The sequence below is a fragment of the Lactuca virosa genome, chromosome 2 (genome assembly GCF_052849685.1).
Source record: "Lactuca virosa cultivar CGN04683 chromosome 2, Lactuca_virosa_CGN04683_v6, whole genome shotgun sequence".
NCBI lineage: Eukaryota > Viridiplantae > Streptophyta > Magnoliopsida > Asterales > Asteraceae > Lactuca > Lactuca virosa.
In genome coordinates, this window is record NC_136427.1 from 72,285,759 (window position 1) to 72,307,033 (window position 21,275).

The window sequence follows — 21,275 nt, forward strand, 5'->3', positions numbered from 1 at the left end:
CAACCCAATCATCATCAGAGAGACCAAGCGATCAGTGGAAAATGTCAGATAGAAAGACCATGAGATAAAGTAACTTAATATAGTAAATGGTACACTTAAGATCAAGAAGATGAAGTTCACGCAAATCATGCATGAAAAGACAAATCTGTGAACAACATATGCAATATCAAGACGAGTGGAGGTAAGATATTACAAAGCACCGACAAGACTTATATAGAGAGTAGGGTCAAATACAAGAGAGCCATGAGAAGATAATTCATATTTTGTGTCAGAGGGAGTGCTACAAGGACTACAAGAGGACATGTTGGCACGAGACATAATTTACTTAGCAAAGGATGTCTAAGATAAAAATAGATTGTCATCAGCTCGAGGCGAAACAAGTACCAGGAAGAAGGAAAGAGGACCCATGTTGGACGTTGGAAATTCAGAAGAGATGCAAGATATAATGTGAGATATGAGAGCATGACAGGAAGCAGTGAGGATAATGTCATCAACATAGAGAAGAACGAAGATATGTTCAGAACTAGAATGATAGGGTACTTATGTAGTATATTTATATAAAAGAATATTACAATAGGGTCCCTACACTATACATTTATATAAAATACAATATAAACTAACAAAGATTCTTTTTGGCATTTTGGGGGTTTGGGTTTGTGGCTGGGTACATTTTGGAGTATTTTCATTTTGGTGTTTTTTGGTGCTATATCATTTTGCAACTAGGGAGAGTTTGCCGTGTGTTTCTTTCTATGGGCAGACTTGTTTTAGCTTTTAGCTGTAATATTGATATTCTTTCATGTGTTCTCTTTCGTGTGGGTTTAGAGGGGTGTGGTCGTTTGGTTGGTATGTGTTTTTTTTTCTTTCCTTGTGTCAGGTGTGTTTTTGTCTTGCATCTTTATTCTCTATTGTTGCAAGATTTCAAGTTTTGGTCATATCATGATTCGAACTTCGAATATGGTCTTCAAAGTTTGCTTCATTTTTTTGGCGGGTTTGTCTATGCATTGAGTTCATGGACGCTTCTGTGTTGGCCCTATTCATTTGGAGGTGTTTTCGTGATGTCATTTTGCGGTGTTCCTATTTTGGAACATGGAGGTAGAAGATTATTTTGTTATGTTGTTTTTGCTTTTTATGTTTTAACCCCTGGTTTTTCTTTCCATTTGTGAGGAGTATTGATGTTCGGTTTCTCCTAGGTCTTTTGGAGCTGCTGGTTTGCTTTCATGTTGTTTTCATGGTTTTCTGGATGCTCCTGGTTGTTGTTTGCTTTATAGATTGATGGTGGGTGGCTCGTTATATTTCTTGGCATTTTGCTCTTGCTTGGTATTTTTAGTTTGGTGCTTGCTGACAGTCGTCTTTTCTTGGCGTTGGGTTTGGCTTGACCGGTCCTAAAGGTTGTGGTTGCTGGTGGAATTGATTTTTGCTTTGTTGACCTTTTTCCCTTGTGGGGTCTTTTTCTTGCTTTTTTTTATGTGGTTTGGTTCTTTAATTTGTCTAGTTTTTACTTGATGGTCTTATTTTGATTTCTCTTTTGTATGCTTTGTTTCTAGCTTTTGCTCGTTTGTTGTTTAATAAAATTTTAGCCGTTCAAAAAAATTGATAAATAAACCAAAACACACGCTAAAAAGAATACATGACCTCATAGACATTAACCCTCCTCGGCCCCCACATTGCTGCTTATCAGTTCTAGTCGTATGGTTTTGCCCTTCCTCTTTGAGGTCGGGGGTTCACGTATGTTATTAAAGAGTAGTTTATGAGTATGTTAGATTTGTCGTTAAAAAAATAAATAATAAAAATAAATAAGTAAATATATTACCGTATTAATGGTCTCTAAGCCCAAAGTAATACTTGACTACAAACATTTTATATAACTTCAATGTTGGTTTAAAAATCACAAATAATACAAATATAGTAATTTGGGCATTGCCATTTATTAACTTCATATGACTCACGTCTCCAAACTTACAACCAGGACATTTTTATTTTGGGCATAAACTATAACATCTATGGAAGTATTTTCATTTGTCGCAATTTCTCAACCCACACAGCAATGCTTTCAAGTGTGTTTGCATGCCCAAAAAACCCAAATTCTCGACTCTTATTCATGCTACAAACATTTTGAATATCTAGTTTTAAAACATTATCTAACAAGCCGAAGCAAGTTATCTCCTCCATTTTTGTCTTGTACAATCCATTTTCTTCCACGATTCTATCCCAAACCTGTCCTTTGTCTTTCATGAAGTCCACACAATCAAAGTTGTCTTTCTCATTGAACGGTACAAACTCCAGTCCAAATACATCACAAAGCACTATCCACATACTTTTCCATGTAAACATATCACCGTTTGTGCAATTAAAAGCTTGATTCTTAGCGCATTTTGTCGTTGTTGCCCATATCTGCTGCTCCGCTATCAGTCTAGCATCAGATGCTTCGCAAAAGTGGCCCCAATTGTACTTTTTACCAAAAAACCTACATAAATTTGATGGTTATGATCGATATTCATTTTTTAATTAGTTGTTTGTTTTCAAAACATTCATTTTCAATGTAAAGATGTACTGAAAGTAAAACAATATCAGCATGCACCTGAATGGATAGTTTTCGTGTTTGCACACTAGTGCATAAACGGAGAGCGTAAGAAGGAAATTATAGCTACTTCTTGAAGATGCACCAATGATTATGGAAGGACGGTGTATAGAATAGGTGAACGCTTTGGAGTTTGAAAATATAATGTCTTCCAAATCATGGTAAAAGTTTGGAAATGGTAGTCTAGGGTAATCCTCTCTAAAGGGTGGTTCATGAGGGACGAGTTGAGTTGAAATGACTGAGTCAGTAATCGGCCCAACATATTGCTTTGTGCCTGTTTGCAACGTCACGTGACTCAACTTTCTGTTTGGAGAAGAAGTTAATGCACTTAGGACATTGGAAAGCATAGTTGAGTTTCTGGAAATGTTTAGTTCTTCGCTTTCATTGGCATGTAAAGCTACCCAGAAAAGATGGGTGATTTGGGTGGAGAGTGAAGAGAGGGTTGTATGAGTGTTTTCCTCGTTCAGTGTATCCAAAATGATGTGTTTGTCGAGGAGGGAGGATTGGAACCAGGTGGGTAAGGCCCGTCGTGACACACCATAGACTGTCCAAGGACCACCAAATGCCATTGGCATCTTCAAGGCCTCGGTCAAGGTTACACCCACCATGCCAGTGACTCCTACAATGAGAGCGATCGATGGCTTAGAGTTTCCTTTCTCCATTGTATACACAAGATAGGGGGTTGAAGAGTGACAGAGAAGGAGATAGAGAAGAGAGGTATTTATAGAAAGGTGATATTGAACTATCAACTTATATGAGCTGCGTATCTAGAGTAATTAAGAATTAGATTTATTACGATTTATGTCATCCAAAATAGACAAGCTTTTGTAGACAATATCTTCCATTAGATTTATTACCATGTATCCGGCTAATTACAAAAAAAAAAAACTTAAAGAATATTTACGTGCGTCGGTTAAAAAAGAAGATTTTAACATAGGCATAGGGGATAAAAACACTCACGCACCAAGATCTCATTTTAGTATATACCATATCATAAAAATAATTTACTTTATAATTTTTCAATTAAAAAATTTAAATTAAATTAAATTTTTAATTACACAGTGAAATAAAAATACTAGATTTTAATTAAAAATAAAACAATATATTGCGTGTGTATATATATATATATATATATATATATATATATATATATATATATATATATATATATATATATATATATAATAAAAACATAGAAAATATTACCGAACACTGCGAAATAAAATTACAAATACATATATTATTATTCTTGGATGTTTTGTTTTATCGCAAGAGATATATCCTGGTCCCTCCTCGTAATTTTCGGCTTTCATTTTCAAAATTTCCAAATCCATTTTTTTTGTTTTCGAAGTTGTGTTTATTTATACTTTTTTTCACTTCCTTCATATCTCAACCTTCCGCTCTTAGAGTTGGACATATCGGTCAAATTTATCTTTAAAATGATCAACACCGCTTGCCTCTAAATTTTTTTAACCTAAACTAGAAGTCGCTTTCTTCGCTTTATTTCTTCTAATCGACCGATGTAGAGGTGTTAGCTTCTGCTTCGTGGTCACCCAACTCGTGGTACATGTTGATAAATGTCCACCTATCCGAATATTGTGAATGCTTACATGATTGAGATTTCCTCGAATGCTTCAAACCAAAAGAAATCGATTCTTCGCGAAGAAGTCATTTTCGACATTTCAACAACTCATACCAAACATTACATAAGGAATATGTTTATGGGTAGGTTTTGATTTTCGTATTGTTTGAGCACCGGATGAAGACATCAAAATTGTGACCTCATAATGACCATTGCACCATGGCATCGATAGGGTTGTGTGCACCATCATGGTGGCCTTGCCACATGGATGGGCCATATATATAGGGTACCCTTCAACCTTTTAAGTTATCTTAATTAGCAAATAAAAAACTAATTAATAAGCTATTATAATCTACTTTCAAAATCTTAATAAAATTTAAATTACAATAAATACAAAAAAATAAAATAGTTTATATTAAGGATGCCAAAAGTCTCGTGGGACTCCGATCCCTTACAAAAGTATTTGTTTTAAAAAAAAATAATAATAAGAGTGGGGCATGTATAACCCCCATTTTAATTTCGTTGGTGGGCATTTTTGTCACCAAACCTCCATGGGCCCCATATATATAAAAATATATATATATATATATATAGGGAGAGAGATTAAATGGAAAACAAAAAAAAACCTAAAAATCATAAAAATATATAAAAAAATACTTAGAGATCACAGATTTTTTTTTTACTTTATATTATGAAAAATCGCAGCTTTTTTTTATAAATTCGCTGAAAAAAATTTAAAAATCTATTTTTTTTTTGTTTTTTTCAAAAAGGTTTTCAGCAAAATTATATAAAAAGCTGTGATTTTTAATAAGACAAAGTCAACAAAAAATTTTTTTTTGATCTTTAAGTATTTTTTTTATATATTTTTATGATTTTTAAGGTTTTTGTTCTCAATAAAACCTCATGCCTACTTAAAAGGAGCTCTGACAACTTCACTTAAAATTGTTATCCATCCACTTAATAAAATACATTTTTTCTTTTATGCCCTTTTGGAAACAATAACCCGGGACCGTTATTTTGATTTTGCCATTTACTATATACTAAATGCAAGTCGTCCGTAGAGCCATTACTTGCATCAAATCCTTTTATTTTTAAATTGACATTTTGCACTCTTTTAATTTTTAAACCAGTTTGTAAAATGACATTTTCAACCTCTAAAATTTTTAAAATTGAACCTTGACCCTTCATCTATAAAATATTACTTTCACTTCATCTATTTTTTAAACTCTCGTGTTTATCTCCGTAATATATATAATTTGATATTTCTTGATAACTTTCGTTTGTTGACTTAAAAAACCGATAAATACACAATTATTTTTATTTATGTGTCGTTATAAATTCAACGTGGTCAGCGTTTCGACGTAAATTTAAAATTTTCGTTTGTTAATTTAATGAAAAAACTTACTTTTTTATGTACGCGTTGGTATAAATTCGAGAGTCTCTACGTTTCAATGTAATTTGTTTTTACGTTTTCGTGATCTCAGTTTCTAATGGGGTAGGGCCACCAGTCCACATAAAACCAGGTCAGTCGAGCAACCCGGCCTGCCTGCCCAAAGCACGATCATCTACCTGAACGTCGAGCACTAAAGCAAGAATCACTCTATCATCGTACATACCCTATAAAGAATCTTCAGGAAACACGGGAAAAGCAAGACTATTTTAATAGAAAAAGAAGCTCATCATCGTAACCGGAAGATTAATGCAAAACCCACAAGAAGAAGCCAAAAACTAGTCCAAACCTGTAACATCCCGATGATGAGGACTTTTGTCTAAACGTCAGGCGTTTGCATGGGGACGCCCAACGTTCGGACGACAGGCGTTTGGCATGGAACGCCAGTCATTCATATGCCAAACGTTCTATAATGGACGCCAGACGTTTAAACATAGAGACCAAACCCTAATTTTAAGGGTTTGCACCCTATTTAAAGAACATTATGGCCTTAAAACCCTTCACCACTCCAACCTCCATCCTCATTTCGAAAACCCTAAGCGTGTATGAGAGTTTGAATCCTTGGTTCATCTTTTTGGTATCATTTAGTGTTCTTGATGAGAGAAGGAAGATCTTTGGAGTATTGTGGTTGCTCTCTAGCTTGTGGGTCTGGACTCTTGACATCTTGGAGCATCATTTTAAGGTATAAACTTCAGATCTTGATGTCTTATTTGTTAGATCTTGATTTAGGGCTAATTTATGTTTTTTTTGTCCCAAAGACTTGATCTTTGTGAGTTTGGAATGCTTTAGAGGTTTGGATTTTCCTTTCAAGCATACTAGTGAGTCTAGAATCATAAAAATGCAATATTGGGTCTTCATAATCTTCCATGCAAGAGTTTTGGAGCCTTATAATTGATTTTGAGTTAGAATCTTGGTGTTGGGCTCCATTATGATAGGATCTGAAGTTTGGACATGAGATCTTAAGCCATTAAGACATTGGTTTGGAACTTGGTAATAAGCGAGCAAACGATAGGCGTTTGCATGGGGACACCCAACGTTCGGACACCAGACGTTTGGCATGGAACGCCAGGAATTCAAACACCAAGCGTTCTATGATGGATGCCATGCGTTCTCAACATAAGCCCAATGGATTAATTTTGGGCCTTGGGCCATTAGGCATTTTGGGCTTAGTTTAGTTAGGATTGTATATAACGGCAAAATGGTCTTTTGCCCTCATCATGATGATGAATGGGCTAGACCATGGGTTTAGGTTAAACCGTAATTATTGATTGGGTTGTTTCTGGTTTTGGTTTAGCGTGAGGAGTAGTGTTCGCCACGGATCGAGTGTTGTTTCAGTTATCATCAGTAGAGGTGAGTCTTCTCCCGGTGATCGTGAGTCGAAGGCACCAATGCCGGCTCACTAAATTGTGTATGTAGGATGCTAGCTGTCTTTGTGACTCTTGCATGTTTATATGAGCCTACCTGGTAGAATAAATGTATCTGTGATGACCAGTTGAGTCTAGCTATTATTATTATGTTATGTTGTTTATTGGTGACTGAGACTACTCATAGTCTCCAGGGTTGCTGATAACCCACCGGGCATGTTGTTAGCCTACTAGGACTGCTGATAGTCCCTAGGGTTGCTAATAACACATAGCTGTTTATTTGTGTTATTCTGTGTGTGGTATTTTGGGGAACTCACTAAGCTTTGTGCTTACGATTTGCGGTTTACATGTTTCAGGTTTTTCTTATATTAAAGGAGGGTCACGTCTCGATTGCATCGCATCAATAGGGGACTTGTGTACTTGATTACTTTTAATGATACTGTAATAAATGTTTTAAGATCTTGCAGCGGTGATTTCAATAAATACTTAAAGTTTTAATCGAAAAATTTGGGTTTAATTTTGGGGCGTTACAAAATATTTGCTCTAAGAACGAGACTTCATTGAAATGTAAGGAAGGAACATTCTAAACAATTCATATACTCTTAAAGCATTAAACATGACTTCGAACTTAGGCAACGGAGAGAAATATCGAGGGTCCGCCTTTGGTATAGCTTTCTAACCTATACTTGTCACATACCATGCAGTGTGCTACTTGGACTGCTCATTGGAAAAGGCTCTAAGAGGGACTACCAGAAGCATCCGGGGATCTACGTAGCAACATTGGCGACATCCGTATATAAACATGCAAGAAAAAACACAAGCATCCCAGGCAGGAAACGAAACACCATTTAGCCTAATCAATTTAATTCATGCCTTCACACTGACCACATTAACAACCAAGGTCACTGAACCACAGACACACATCACACCTTCACCCCAGCCAAACACACTTCTTGAGGCAGAAACTATTGGATTAGGTGTCTAAGCACATAACTATAATTGGTATAAACTTGAATTGATTGTAGCACAGTCCTTTTGGGTTGCCTTCAAACTTGGCAATTGAATAGGATAACTTTAAGAGAGAGAAGAGTGATTTATTAATTTATTACTTGGATAATAAATTAATTAGAAATCAAAATAAATGATTTATTAATATATTATGGAAATAACATATTAACTAAAAATCATATTATTTAATTAATATTTAATCAGAAATTAATTTGGAATTAATTTCGGGGTTAAAGGATTTAATTAAAAATGCAGGGACTAAAGGTGACAATGTTCAATAGTTGAATATTGGGAAATTCTAGAGCCTCCCTATAGTAAGGGGAACGAAATCTAGAGCATCTCTAGGGTTTCCTTGGGCTCTAAGGGTGCCTTGGATGCCATAAGGATGAAGTTAATGGATTAGGGTTATCTTGGATACACCTACTTTATCCAATACTTGCTAAACACCTATATAAACCCTCCTTGGGGTAAATTTCGGTTATGACTCCTCTAAGAGCCTAAGGGCTAAAATTTCTCTTCTATCTCTATAGTTTTCCTTGGTTGCTTGGGTTTGTTTGTGAACCATTAGAGGCGCGAAACTTGTGACGCTTGCTACTAAAGGTCTTTCAAGAAAGGATGTAAGATTGTTTACAATAACAATCTAAAAGGTATGTATCATAACCCTTCTTATGTGATTTTCGATTATTATCCATAGATCTAGGGTTTATACTTTGTTGTTCATTATTGTATGTTCAATTAGAGAAAACGTAGATCTTCAATTAGGGTTGCATGCACACAGAGGATTGTATGTTTTGCCTAAAAACCATCAGTGGTATCAGAGCCTAGGTTTAGTTTTCTGTTGAATTGCTACTAATATGAACTTGAACAAGGAGGAGAAAACAAAATCGTCATTTTGTTCTTCGAACTTGTCGAGTTGGTTCTTCGGACTCGACGAGTTGGACTGCAACTCGGCGAGTTACGAGTTGCACTGCAACTCAGTGAGTTGGTCCTCCAACTCGCCCAGTTTGACGAGTTGGACTGCAACTCGGCGAGTTGGTCCTCCAACTCGGCGAGTTTGTGTGTCAGATCCTGATTTCAGATTTTCTTGTCTAACTTGATTTATTTGGTTAATATTTGGTAATTATCTTTTATTAAATCTGCCATAATCCGATTTTTGGTAATGTTAGATGATTAAATATGACCTAAATGTTAGGAGATAATTAGGAATTGGATAATGTTGATTTTATTTGATTATAATTATCCTTATGGATATGATTAACAATTTAATTAATTATTTAATTAAAGGATAGTTAATATATCCATAATTGGTTACTAAATTATTAATTTGATTATTAATTAAAGTTATTTTTAGGGTTGTTTTAAATTTAAATTAAAAGGTTTAATTTTTGAAATTTAAAATGTAAACCCTAAATTACATTCTTATGGATTTTGTTGATAATGAAATTAAATGATTAATTAAAGGATAATTAATAAATCCATAAAAGGTTTAAATTTAATTAAATTAAAAGTTTAATTTGTTAAAGGATTAAACCCTTGCTATTTTAAAATGTTTTAATAATGCACCTTATATATATATTGTAAAATTAAAAGTTTAATATTATATATGTATAAGAAAAGTTAGTCTTACCGTTAGTAGACCTCATTCACGAAGTCATACTATAAGGGGAGTTTGAAGAAACAACCTATAAAATGACCTCCATTTGGTATCTATTCTTACCCACCGCTCTCTTGTATGGTGGAGGGTCGTTAGCTGAACAGGTTTGATAGGACAAAATAATGCTCATTAATAAGTATAATCAATTATAAAGTAACTAAATCATTTTTCTAAAAATCTCACTCTTAGTTACTTTAGGAAAAAATGTGAATTTTATGCTAACCCATGAAATTACACATTGCACCTTATTGGTCGTTAGTGGAACGTATGTGGTTAACCGACACACCAATATAGGACTAATATTGTTGGTAATGAGTGTCTCGTAAATTATCACTGAATCAATGGAGTGCGTGTGGTTACCCGACACTTTAATTTCGGATGATAAATGACATCAAGAGTACCAAGCTAATTTGCATGGTTATTCACATCTCGTTTGTGATCCTCGGCATCCCAGTCACAAAGTGAGAGCATAATCGAGATCAAACATGCCATTGAATAGTTCAGTGAATCTCAAAAGATCTAGGAGTTTCATAATATTGAAATTGGAAAATGCCTTACCTACCTAAAATAGATTCGAATTTGATTACGGCATTCCTCTTCAGAATTCGAATCGAAAATATGGATCCTAGCCTTAATTTAAATTTTTGGGTTAATAATTAAGGATTAAAATCAACTAACTTGAATTCTCTTTTCTCCCTTTATAGATGTCGAGTCAAGACAACAATGGTTCTCCTCGTTCTTCTGGAAATGTTTTTCCCTTATCTGAAGATGATCTTCCATATGTTGATCAAGGTGAAATAATGTTCCCTTCTTTAAGCATCGGTGGAACTGGAAATCGTGCTTCTCCAATTCTTCCTCCACCTCCTCTAATAATTCTTCCTAATCCACGTTTTCTTCAAGCTGAAAAATACGAAGTCACTCAAGCCCTATTGGCTAGCAAACATCAAGATGGAAAGTCTGTGTGTGCGCATGTTCTGAAAATGAAATCGCAGATTGACAGATTGGGAATGTTGGGTGTCGTTTTCCCAAGGGAGCTAGCCATTGATTTGGTTCTACTTTCGCTTCCTGAGTCATATAGTCATTTCATTAAGGACTATTATATGACGGATGACGACGTGACCCTAATCGATCTAAAATATATGCTAATTGCTGCTAAAGCAGAAATGATTAAGAGCACAAATTAAGCGAATATGTTTGAAGGATCTGTCTCCTAAGTTTCCGTGGATATTGACAATGCAATATTGGTAGTCCAGAAAAGGTTTCTCTTCCCAACGGAAAGGGACCAGCCAAGGTCAAACTGTTTGACCATATGGTAAAAAGAAAGGCTAATTCTAAAATAGTTTCATGTGATTATCCTAAAGAGTCCATATGTTTCCATTGCCAATTGAAGGGACATTGGATGCGAAGCTGCCCTGACTACCTGAAAGATCGCTGAGATAGTAAAGTCAAGTCGTATGACTCTACTTCAGGTACATCCACTATCTAACTCTATTTAATTAAGTTCATATTCGTAGATTCTTATTACATGATGTGATAGTCACATTTTGATGTTTTGCATGATCTAAGAGAAAGAAGGAGGCTTAAGAAGAGTAAGCTTAATCTGATCATGAGAGATGGATTTCGGTCGCATGGTTTGATGATCATATTTTGGAAGCTACTGCTTAAGAGTTATGATAGATTAATAGATTGCTTAGGAAATATCTAGAAACATAGTTTTCATATATTTGTAGTGTAAGGACAAAATATTTCCGCTCATTATCAATAAAGTGAATTTAGGTTTTTATCTAGTTTACTTTATGTTTCCTTACAATGACATTTATGAAAATTGGTGGTTATATTTCTATTATTAGCAATGTTAAATATAGATTTGATTCTTAATTATGTCGTTTGTGGAAATTTCATGATTAACCAAGTGAAAAGGAATTCTCATCACCTAAGTTTCGATTGGATAGTAACTTGGAGTCATACAATTTAAATTGTGTGACGTATGAGAATTTTGATCGTTGGAAGATTATGATTAATTCGTTGATCACATGTTTGTGTGAGTCAAGTACAGGACTAAAGGATCTAGTGCACATTGATGTAGACTATTTAGATCCACCACAAAGAACGATAACTCTATTCGTCATGGTTTACTGATGTTTTAGCGAACATGGTTGCATTTATAAGATTTAGAAGAATCCTAACACTTGGAAATTTTTTCAAAGTGTAATAAAACGAGTAAGAAGAATCTATTAGGCAGCGAGATAAAGGTTTTTCCAATCTGAAAGAAAGGAGAGTACTTTAGTATCATGTTTTATGATCATTTTTAATGATTATGGAACTATATCACAAATTGATCCTCGAAGAACATCTTAGTGAAATTGTTTTGACTAAGAAGATGAATCGGATATTATTGAAATGGTTCAATCGAGAGCTGAGTCATACTTCGTTTCAAATCAAATTTTAGAGTCATACTCTAGTTACTGAAAATCATATCTTGAAACTTATTCCATACTAATTAGGTTTATAACACCTCTTGAAATGTGGAGTAAGAATGTTTTCTTACTCTAGAACATTTGAAATTGGTAGTTGTGACGTTTTGTTAAAACAAAGAATAAACTAAGACCAATTCTATGAAGTGTTCTCTTAAAAAGAATCCATACTAGCTTTTGAATATTTGTTATTGCTTGTCGAGGAATGTTCCTTAACAGAAAAACTTATATGTCGAGAATTGAGTGGGAGTCTTATTGGTTTCGAAGAGTTTCAGGAGTCAATCAAGAATAAACCTTTTAGTTATCACTAGCACACGACTTGAGGTTAATAACCTATCGTGACCAGTTGACACATTCTTGTTTCTGTGCACCTTCCTGTTGAGTTGGAAATGCTTATGAGTTCTATGGTTCCCATTTGACTACAAAAGGCAGAGCACGTTGTTCAGTGATGGTACATTCGTCAATGGAAGTGATTTGCTTAACAACATGGAAGCACTGGTAGGCCCTTGTGCTTCCAGAAAGCAAGTAATAAAGAATAAACAAAGTTCAATCCATGAAAGCTAAATTTGAATTTGGTTTGGTCTTCAACCTTATCTTATGATTGTAGGTTGAAAGTGATAGATTCACATGGATGGGAACAACTACATCATACAATATAGGTAGCAAAAGTTTTCGCTGTAATTCATGAAAATGATTATGAGGAAACACTTTCGCTAGTAGATTTTAAATATGATTAATATATGGTTAGCAGTTGTGATAATTGCGTTCTTAAATTCGCATATGATTGCGGCATCCCTTTTCATAGTTTGAATTGTGAGAAATGGCAAGAAAGAGTGTGAACGTTCAGGACTTGTAGCTATAAGTTATGAAAGGGTTAAAACACAAACATATGGTATCTAATGAAAGGTGTATAAGATTAAAAAGTCTAGTTGAAGACTTATCAAAGCATCACATATCGGAAATCTTCACTTTAGTAAGAAAGTCAATGGTATTGATTTTTGGAAGTCCAGTTGATTTCTGGGTACATGTCAAAGCTAGTGGGAGGATAATTGTTATGCTAGCAAGAGTATAATTGTTATACTAGTGGGAGTATAATTGTTATGCTAAGTGTTGCAAGTTGGCAATACTATTTATAGGAAACAAAGTTTTCAATTTGCAAGTTGCTATATATGGAAATTGTTTCGCTATGATAAGGTTTGGGGAGAGGGCACTCCTACTTCATTTCAAATCTAAAAGATTAGATTGAAAGATTTGAAAGAACTTAGTCATGGACATATATGAATATCATGTTGAAATGATTCAACATAGGAAATTCGATATATGGAAATATTATGGCAAGAGACTGAGCAGATATCAGGTCTTGATGTAAGACATTATGTATCAAATCCCATATGCTTCGGATATAGGATTGATTACATATGCTATGATATTCACTTGTTCTGATTTCCAAATGCCTAGGACATTGAGAGGGAAAAAGGACTAGAACTTGGTATGACTAAAGTTGTTAAAAAACTGTCAAGGACAGTCTGAGGTTCGCTGAAGATTGGTTGCCTGTGGACAATTGGAAGTATAGTGATATTTGGACGGACCATGATGACAAAATTCTGAGTGGAGGTGATTCTTATTCATAATTGATTCTTGTTCGAAATTGATAGTCATATGGGAGTATGGAAATGTTTCCATAGTGGGAGTTGGTTGTTGGAATCTACATGTGAGTTAGGAACTGTAATGCAGGAAGGATGTTCAAGGAGTGTACTTTAAATTTGAGACTTCGTTTCCATGAAATTGCTTTTAGTAACAAAGCTCCAATGGAATATTTTGTAATATTGTTGTGTCAGTCTTTGTGATTTTGAAGCCTCGACATCACAAAAGGATCATTGCATGTAAGGTTGAACTCTAGCACATTTGGTAGTAACCAAAATTTTGGAATTGTGAAATGAGCATCATTGGAATAGTGCCCAATCGATCTATTCACAAAGGAAGGACAATAGAGAGACTTAGTATGCATGTTTAGAACTTGGCATGACTGATGTTTAATTCAAGTGTTTAGTTGATTAATCGAAACAATATACAATTAATAAAGTCTAATTAATATGGTGATTAAATAATAAGTGTTTTATTTATATTCAATAGTTTTGAGACCTAGTTAGTTAGGTTATTATTGTGTTTCACTTCGCATGTTTTACTTCCCGAATAATTGCATTATTCAAACATCGACAGTCGATCATACTTTTGGAAGTAAGTACTAAATTAAGACTGTCATGAATTGAATTGTAGATTGTCTATGGAGATTAGACATAGCAATGGTTTTGCTGCAACGTTCATGAGTACTTTTGAAATGGTGATTTTAAGTATTGGCTAAACCCACGCTCATAGAATTACTTCATGGGTTTTATCACGAGAAATTTTGAGACAATAATATATTATATTCTTGAAACGGAGATATATGAGCTGTTGTTTGCAAGTCAGTTGTGCATTGATAATACGTAAACACATCAGTAACTTGATGTTATAAAACGTATTGTTGTGCATGATTTGATGAGTAAATAGTACAAGCATATAAGTCAATGTTTATCCGTCCATTTTGCCCTAACGGGAAAAGCGATATTTGTGGGCCCCTTGATGATTAGATAATGACATTTAAAGCGATTGGCCAAGCCTGGACTGAATTGATGTGTTAAATTAGTAGTCTGATATCAGTCGTCATAAATCAGAAATCGGGAAACAAATTTTGGACAGAGAGATTGATTATAATCCATGTCTCATGTCCATACGATATCTTGTAGAACGGAGGAATATTTTAGGACACGTCAGTGACTGGGTCAGAGTTGGACAGCGGTTTTGGTAGCTACAATTTGCTAATCAATTTGGTATTTATACTGGCAATTATAGTTATTAGACTTATCCAAGTGGGAGACTGTTGGATTAGGTGTCTAAGTCCATAAATATAATTGGTATAAACTTGAATTGAGTGTAGCACAGTCCTTTTGGGTTGCCTTCAAACGTAGCAATTGAATAGGATAACTTTAAGAGAGAGAAGAATGATTTATTAATTTATTACTTGGATCATAAATTAATTAGAAATCAAAATAAATGATTTATTAATGTATTATAGAAATAATATATTAATTAGAAATCATATTATTTAATTAATATTTAATCAGAAATTAGTTTGGAATTAATTTTGGGGTTAAATGAATTAATTAAAAGTGCAGGGACTAAAGGTGACAATGTTCAATAGTTGAGTATTGGCCAATTCTAGAACCTCCCTATAGTAAGGGGAACGAAATCTAGAGCATCTCTAGGGTTTCCTTGGCCTCTAAGGGTGCATTGGATGCCTTAGGGAGGAAGTTAAGAGATTAGGGTTATCTTGGATACACCTGCCTTATTCAATACCTTCCTAACACCTATATAAACCCTCCTTAGGGTTAAATTTCGGTCTAAGGGCCGGAACTTCTCTTCTATTACTCTCTCTCTCTCTATAGTTTTCCTTGGTTGCTTGAGTTTGTTTGTGAACCATTAGAGGCGCGACAGTTGTGGCATTTCTACCAAAGGTCTTACAAGCAAGGATTCAAGATTGTTTACAGTAACAATCTAAAAGGTATGTATCATAACCCTTCTTATGTGATTTTCGATTATTATCCATAGATCTAGGGTTTATACTTTGTTGTTCATTATTGTATGTTCAATTTGAGAAAATTTATATCTTCAATTAGGGTTGCATATACACATATAATTGTATGTTTTGCTCAAAAACCATTGGAAACAAGTGTATGAGTGGCGGGACGAGCAAAGAAAGCCAGGCAGGATAACTCAGTCACAATGGAAACGTTCAGTGGCTCGAGTACGGCCGGAGCAAGCACACTTAGAGAACCAAGCAATCCTACAACAAAAAATAAGGAAGCGACAATGCAGTCATTGCCACCTTTGCTATAACAACACTTAGCTGGAAGCCTGATGGCCAACCACAACATACAACCATACACACCACTACCGCCACCTTTCCCATTCACACATTACCAAGCCTACCGTCTACCCCAATATCAACAACCGTACACCCTTCAACCCACCATAGAAGGACAACCAACATCCCAACAACCACCAAACACACAAATTGAGCGGCACAGGAACAATGGCACCGCTATTAGATGAGTCTTATGATCAGATAATTCACCACTAGTAAGAAGCATCAAGGACTATCAATTACCAGCTAGAGCCAACATACCAGAGATCACAAAGTATGACGGTACTAGGGACCCCGATAACCATATAAAGAACTATAAATGGACAATGGACGCCTATTACCTTGATGAAAAATATTGGTGTATTTTCTTCCCAACTACCCTATCAGGAGAAAAACGACTATGGTATAAAAGTTTACAGACCGAAAGCATATGCGATTTCAATCAATTACAAGAAGAACTCATTGGCCATTTCATACAACAAAGAAGATACATGGCATACGCGCAACTGAGAAATCAGAAAGATTCAACAAAGCCACATTTAACACCCCAGAGAAATCAGAAAGAATGGTAATCGCCACTTTCACATACGGTTTGAAACCAGGAACCTTGTTCAAAAAAGTAGTAGGGAAACAACCATCCTCAAGGAAAGAAATGATGGAAAGGGTCCACCGGTACATGAAGCAAGAAGAAGCAGCATCTAAAAAGATAAAAACCGATCACGGAGAAAGAGGATCCCGGGGACCATATACCATAGGGAACACATCGGAGCGCGCAAAAAGCTAGGTCACGAGACAAGCTCACTTTCATCGTCCCCCGTAGTCGAATCGTAATACACCACCACACCGGCATAGCCCTCGAAATGAGGTCATTGCAGTAAGCGAAATAAAAAAGAACATGATAAGAAAAAGTGGGGAGAAGACGAAATACAAGGATCAAGGGCGATAATGGGAATTCCACGAAACCGCGGTACACGATACCATCGAATGCACTATGTTAGGACAGGAGTTGGAAAGCAAGATGCAATTGGGACAACTTACTGACATGATCAAAGTGTTGGGTTAGGTGTCTAAGTCCATAACTATAATTGGTATGTACTTGAATTGACATCGGCATGGTCCTTTTGGGTTGCCTTCACTCGTGCAACTAGACAGGATGATTATTGAGGAAGAGGAAGAATTTATTAATTGATTAATAAATTAGAATAAATGATTTATTAATATGTTAGGGAAATAATATATTAATTAGTACTCATATTATTAATTAATATTTAATCAGAAATTAATTTGGAATTGATTTTGGGATTAAAGGAATTAATTGAAAGTGGAAGGACTAAAAGTGAAATTGTTCAATAGTTGAGCAAAAGAGTCCAGAACCTTCTTAGGGAAACGGTGGACGAAATTGATGTATATGAGTAAGATTATTCTAGAGTTTATAGAATATCTTATCACATATGGATAATCAAAGGAGGTGGATAATTACCATATTTGAGATACTGATATTTTATTCAAATTAGGGTTATCTATAGTAACCTTGGTGCAATATAAATAGAGTCCTTGAGCATGAGAATTTTGGCCACCCTTTGAAGAAGCTAGAAACCGAAAAATTGGATCCCTTCCTCCTCTTTCATATCATTCTCTTGCATTGTGTGTTTATGAGCCATTAGAGGTGTTACACTTGTGACACTAAGTTCCCAAAGTTCAATGTCTTCATGGAATTATTGTTATTACAATATAACAATAAAGGTATTAATTCTAACCTTGGTTTTTCAGTGAATTTCGATTGTAATACATAGATCCTAGGGTTTCTTGTATAGTGTTCATTGTTTGCATGTTTAACTAGAGAAAACTTAGATCCAATCAATTTAGGGTTGCATGCACACATAAGATACGTTGTTATGCTCAAAACTCATAAGTGATATCAGAGTCTAGGATTAGTTTTCTGTTAAATATGATGCAATTGTGAATTGTTCAAAAGATAAGGGAACAAAATCGTCATTATGTTCATCAAACTCGACGAGTGCATTGCCCAACTCAGCGAGTTGCACTGTCAGATCCTAAATTTTAGATATTGATAATTGTCTCGTGGATTGATTAGGATAATTACCTTAAATTCATTTTAATTGTTTAATATTGGATATTTTAATCAGTAATTTTGTATCCTTATCATGAATTCATGATTGAGTTTAATTTTTGATAAAGATAAAATTAATTTGTTAATTTAATTATTAAAAATTTAACCTAGTATTTTTGAAAAGTTTAAAAAAGTACATCATTGGTTTTAAAATTTAGAACCCTAGTATTTTAAATGTTTAAAATACACCCTTATATATATATATATATATATATATATATATATATATATATATATATATATATATATATATATATATATATATATATATATAAGAAAAGTCATTCTTAACGTTAGTAGGCCTCATTCACGAAGTTGGTCTATAAGGGGAGTTTAAGGAAGCAGCCTATAAAATGACCGCCATTGGGTATCCACTCTTACTCACCGCTCTCTTGACTAGTGGAGGGTCGTTAGCCGAATGGGTTTGATAGGACACTCAATTATCATTAATAAGTATAATGAATTATAAAGTAACTAAATGATTTTCTAAAAATCCCACTCTTAGTTACTTTAGGAAAATGTGAATTTGATGCTAACTCATGAAATTGCACATTGCACATTGCACCTTATTGGTTGTTAGTGGAGCATGTGTGGTTAACCGGCACACTAATATGGGACTAATATTGTTGGCAATTGGTGTCTCGTAAATTATCATTGATTAATGGAGTGTGTGTGGTTAACCGACACATTAGTTTGATGATAAATGACATCGAGAGTACCAAGCTAATTTGCATGGTTATTCGCATCTTGTTTGTGATCCTCGACATCATAGTCACGAAGTGAGAGCATAATCGAGATTAAACATGTCATTGAATAGTTCAATGAATCTCAAAAGATCTAGGAGTTTCATAAGATTGAAATTGGTAAATGCCTTACCTATCTAAATGTAACGCCCGCAGATTCGGGCTAGTCAATTTAGAGACAATAAGCATCAAAAATGAGTTTTGATGGAAGATTATTTAGAAGGATTAATCTTAACCAAATGGTAGTATATGTTACAAGGGTTCCGTACATATAAAGAACGCCGAAATCCGAGTTATAACGAAGAAGTTATGGCTCGTCGAAGTTTTTCGGCAAAACCGGCATGACACCGGGAGACGTAAATAGTGAATTTACGATGGAGGAATTTTTAGTCTTAGAAATATAAGAAAAATTTGTAGTATACGTTAAACCGAGAACATACAAAAAAAGAACGCCCATCTGACTTCGTATGAGGAAGTTATGAATTTTCTAAGATTTGGCATATTAGTGCACGGCCCGAAACTCAAATTTTAGATCGAGCGGTTTTTGGCCTACGCGACCTAAATGAGAATTGAAGATCTCATTAATAGGAACTCAACGGTAAAAAGACAGACGAAAACGGAGTCTGTATGTTGAAGTTATGAATTTTACGCGGACATTTAACAGTATAATCTCCTCGTACTGTTAAATTTAAGATCGGTCGAGAATTAGCCGACGGAGTCAAAATGAAAGTTGTAGATCTTATTTTTACCTACGCATGGATATAAAGAACGTCGAAAACGAAGCTCGTATGCGAACGTTACGGGGTTTAGAAGTCGGCAGGGTGCTGCTGCAAAAAGGGTGACGTGGCACAATCTTGGCCATTGCTTTCTCCCCAAGGCTTGCCACTAGATGGTCACATGTGGCACTAATTTCAGCCATATTTCACCCTATAAATACAACCCCTTCCACCCTCATTTCTTCACACCTCCACCCTTCTTTCTCTACTCTCTCTCTAAACCTCCCAAAACTTTCCTAGTGCTAGAAGAAAGCCCCGGAGCGCTCGACGGCTCCGAGAAGAAGAGCTTTCGGCTCGGAAGTTCTGCCCCTGCAGAGCGCGACTTCTAGCCAAACCCCCTCATAGGTAAGATACGCCTACCTAATTTTTAATATATCTTTTATTTAAATATAGTAACGTTATTAGGACCTTATAATAATTATTTGAGCTATTATTACGGGTTATATAAGTGTCGTTATAATATCTTTTTAACCACTCGCGGTACGGGGAATCCGGTTTGAAGGGCCGCCTGGGTTGTTGGATTTCAGAAGTGTTATATGCCAAAATGATCCTGCCCTCGGGTGTTTCATGTCTGGCCCCTGTCTGTACATAGTGGGTGAAGAGTATTGTTTAACGCTTATATAATAGTAATAATAGTTAGACTATTAATTAGTCTCGTTGAACATTAGACTAAACTCTAGTGGAAATGATACTAGTTTTTGTCAACGGAAATTTGTTTTAAAGTAAACGAAGTGCTGTCCGAGTACCAAGTCACCACCATTGCAGGTGAGTGCATACTTACTTTCATCTTACACATAGATATGAAGTATTTTATATAAATTACGTGGTATGTGTGCATATTATTTGAATACTTGCTTTCTATGCTGGATGAACGATTTTATACATGTTTTAAATAATTTAAAATGTATATGTATTTTATATCTACGAATATGTTGGGTAAAACATGGGTAGATGAATGATGAGAGATGAAAGATGATATGAGTGAACATTGGCAACTATAGACTTAGTGCCTAACAAATAACATCGGAAGCTATGGACTTAGTGCCTATAGAATAAACATTGGTAGCTATGGACTTAGTACCTGTTAAATAAACGTTGGTAGCTATGGATTTAGTACCCGATGAATGAACTTTAGCAGCTATGGAATTAGTGCTTTACGAACAAGCATTGGCAGCTATGGACTTAGTGCCTATCATATAAACCCTGGAAGCAATGGGCTTCAAAATGAATGAATGCAGGATAGATGATTCTTAGGGTAGATCCTTAAGAGTAAGGAAGATAATGGGGATGGGTAATTGGGTTGATTGTTTGATGTTTAAACATAATAATTGAATTATTGTGGGTTGAAAACCCTATGTACTCACCAGGTTTCCCAACCTGACCCACTCAAGCTTATTTGTATCACAGGTGTCGATATGAAGCTACTTTACACTGAGGGATTTAAAAGAGATGTAGATCACTAGTGTAAATGAATGTAAGTTCTGTTTATGCTTATGTTTCTGTATTAACGATGACATCCCAAATGTTTTAAAATGGATAAAAATACATTTC

The 21,275-nt window shown here is 35.0% G+C and overlaps 1 protein-coding gene across 1 annotated transcript; it reads right to left on the reverse strand.

Moving 5' to 3' along the window:
* Positions 1-1,901: 1,901 nt before the first annotated feature.
* LOC145156388 (3-oxo-Delta(4,5)-steroid 5-beta-reductase-like) lies at positions 1,902-3,252 on the reverse strand. The gene is made up of 2 exons (XM_079075784.1): positions 2,579-3,252; positions 1,902-2,464 (listed from the first exon to the last, which is right to left on the reverse strand). The coding sequence occupies exons 1-2, from the start codon at positions 3,238-3,240 to the stop codon at positions 1,999-2,001; spliced, it is 1,128 nt and encodes a 375-aa protein (XP_078931910.1). The 5' UTR covers positions 3,241-3,252; the 3' UTR covers positions 1,902-1,998.
* Between the last annotated feature and the right edge of the window lie 18,023 nt (positions 3,253-21,275).

Bases quoted from the DNA above. Each gene is read 5' to 3' on its own strand.
- LOC145156388 (XM_079075784.1), bottom strand. From the start codon at position 3,240: ATGGAGAAAGGAAACTCTAAGCCATCGATCGCTCTCATTGTAGGAGTC. The intron at 2,465-2,578 runs GTGCATGCTGAT...AAATTTATGTAG, and splicing joins CACGAAAACTATCCATTCAG to GTTTTTTGGTAAAAAGTACA.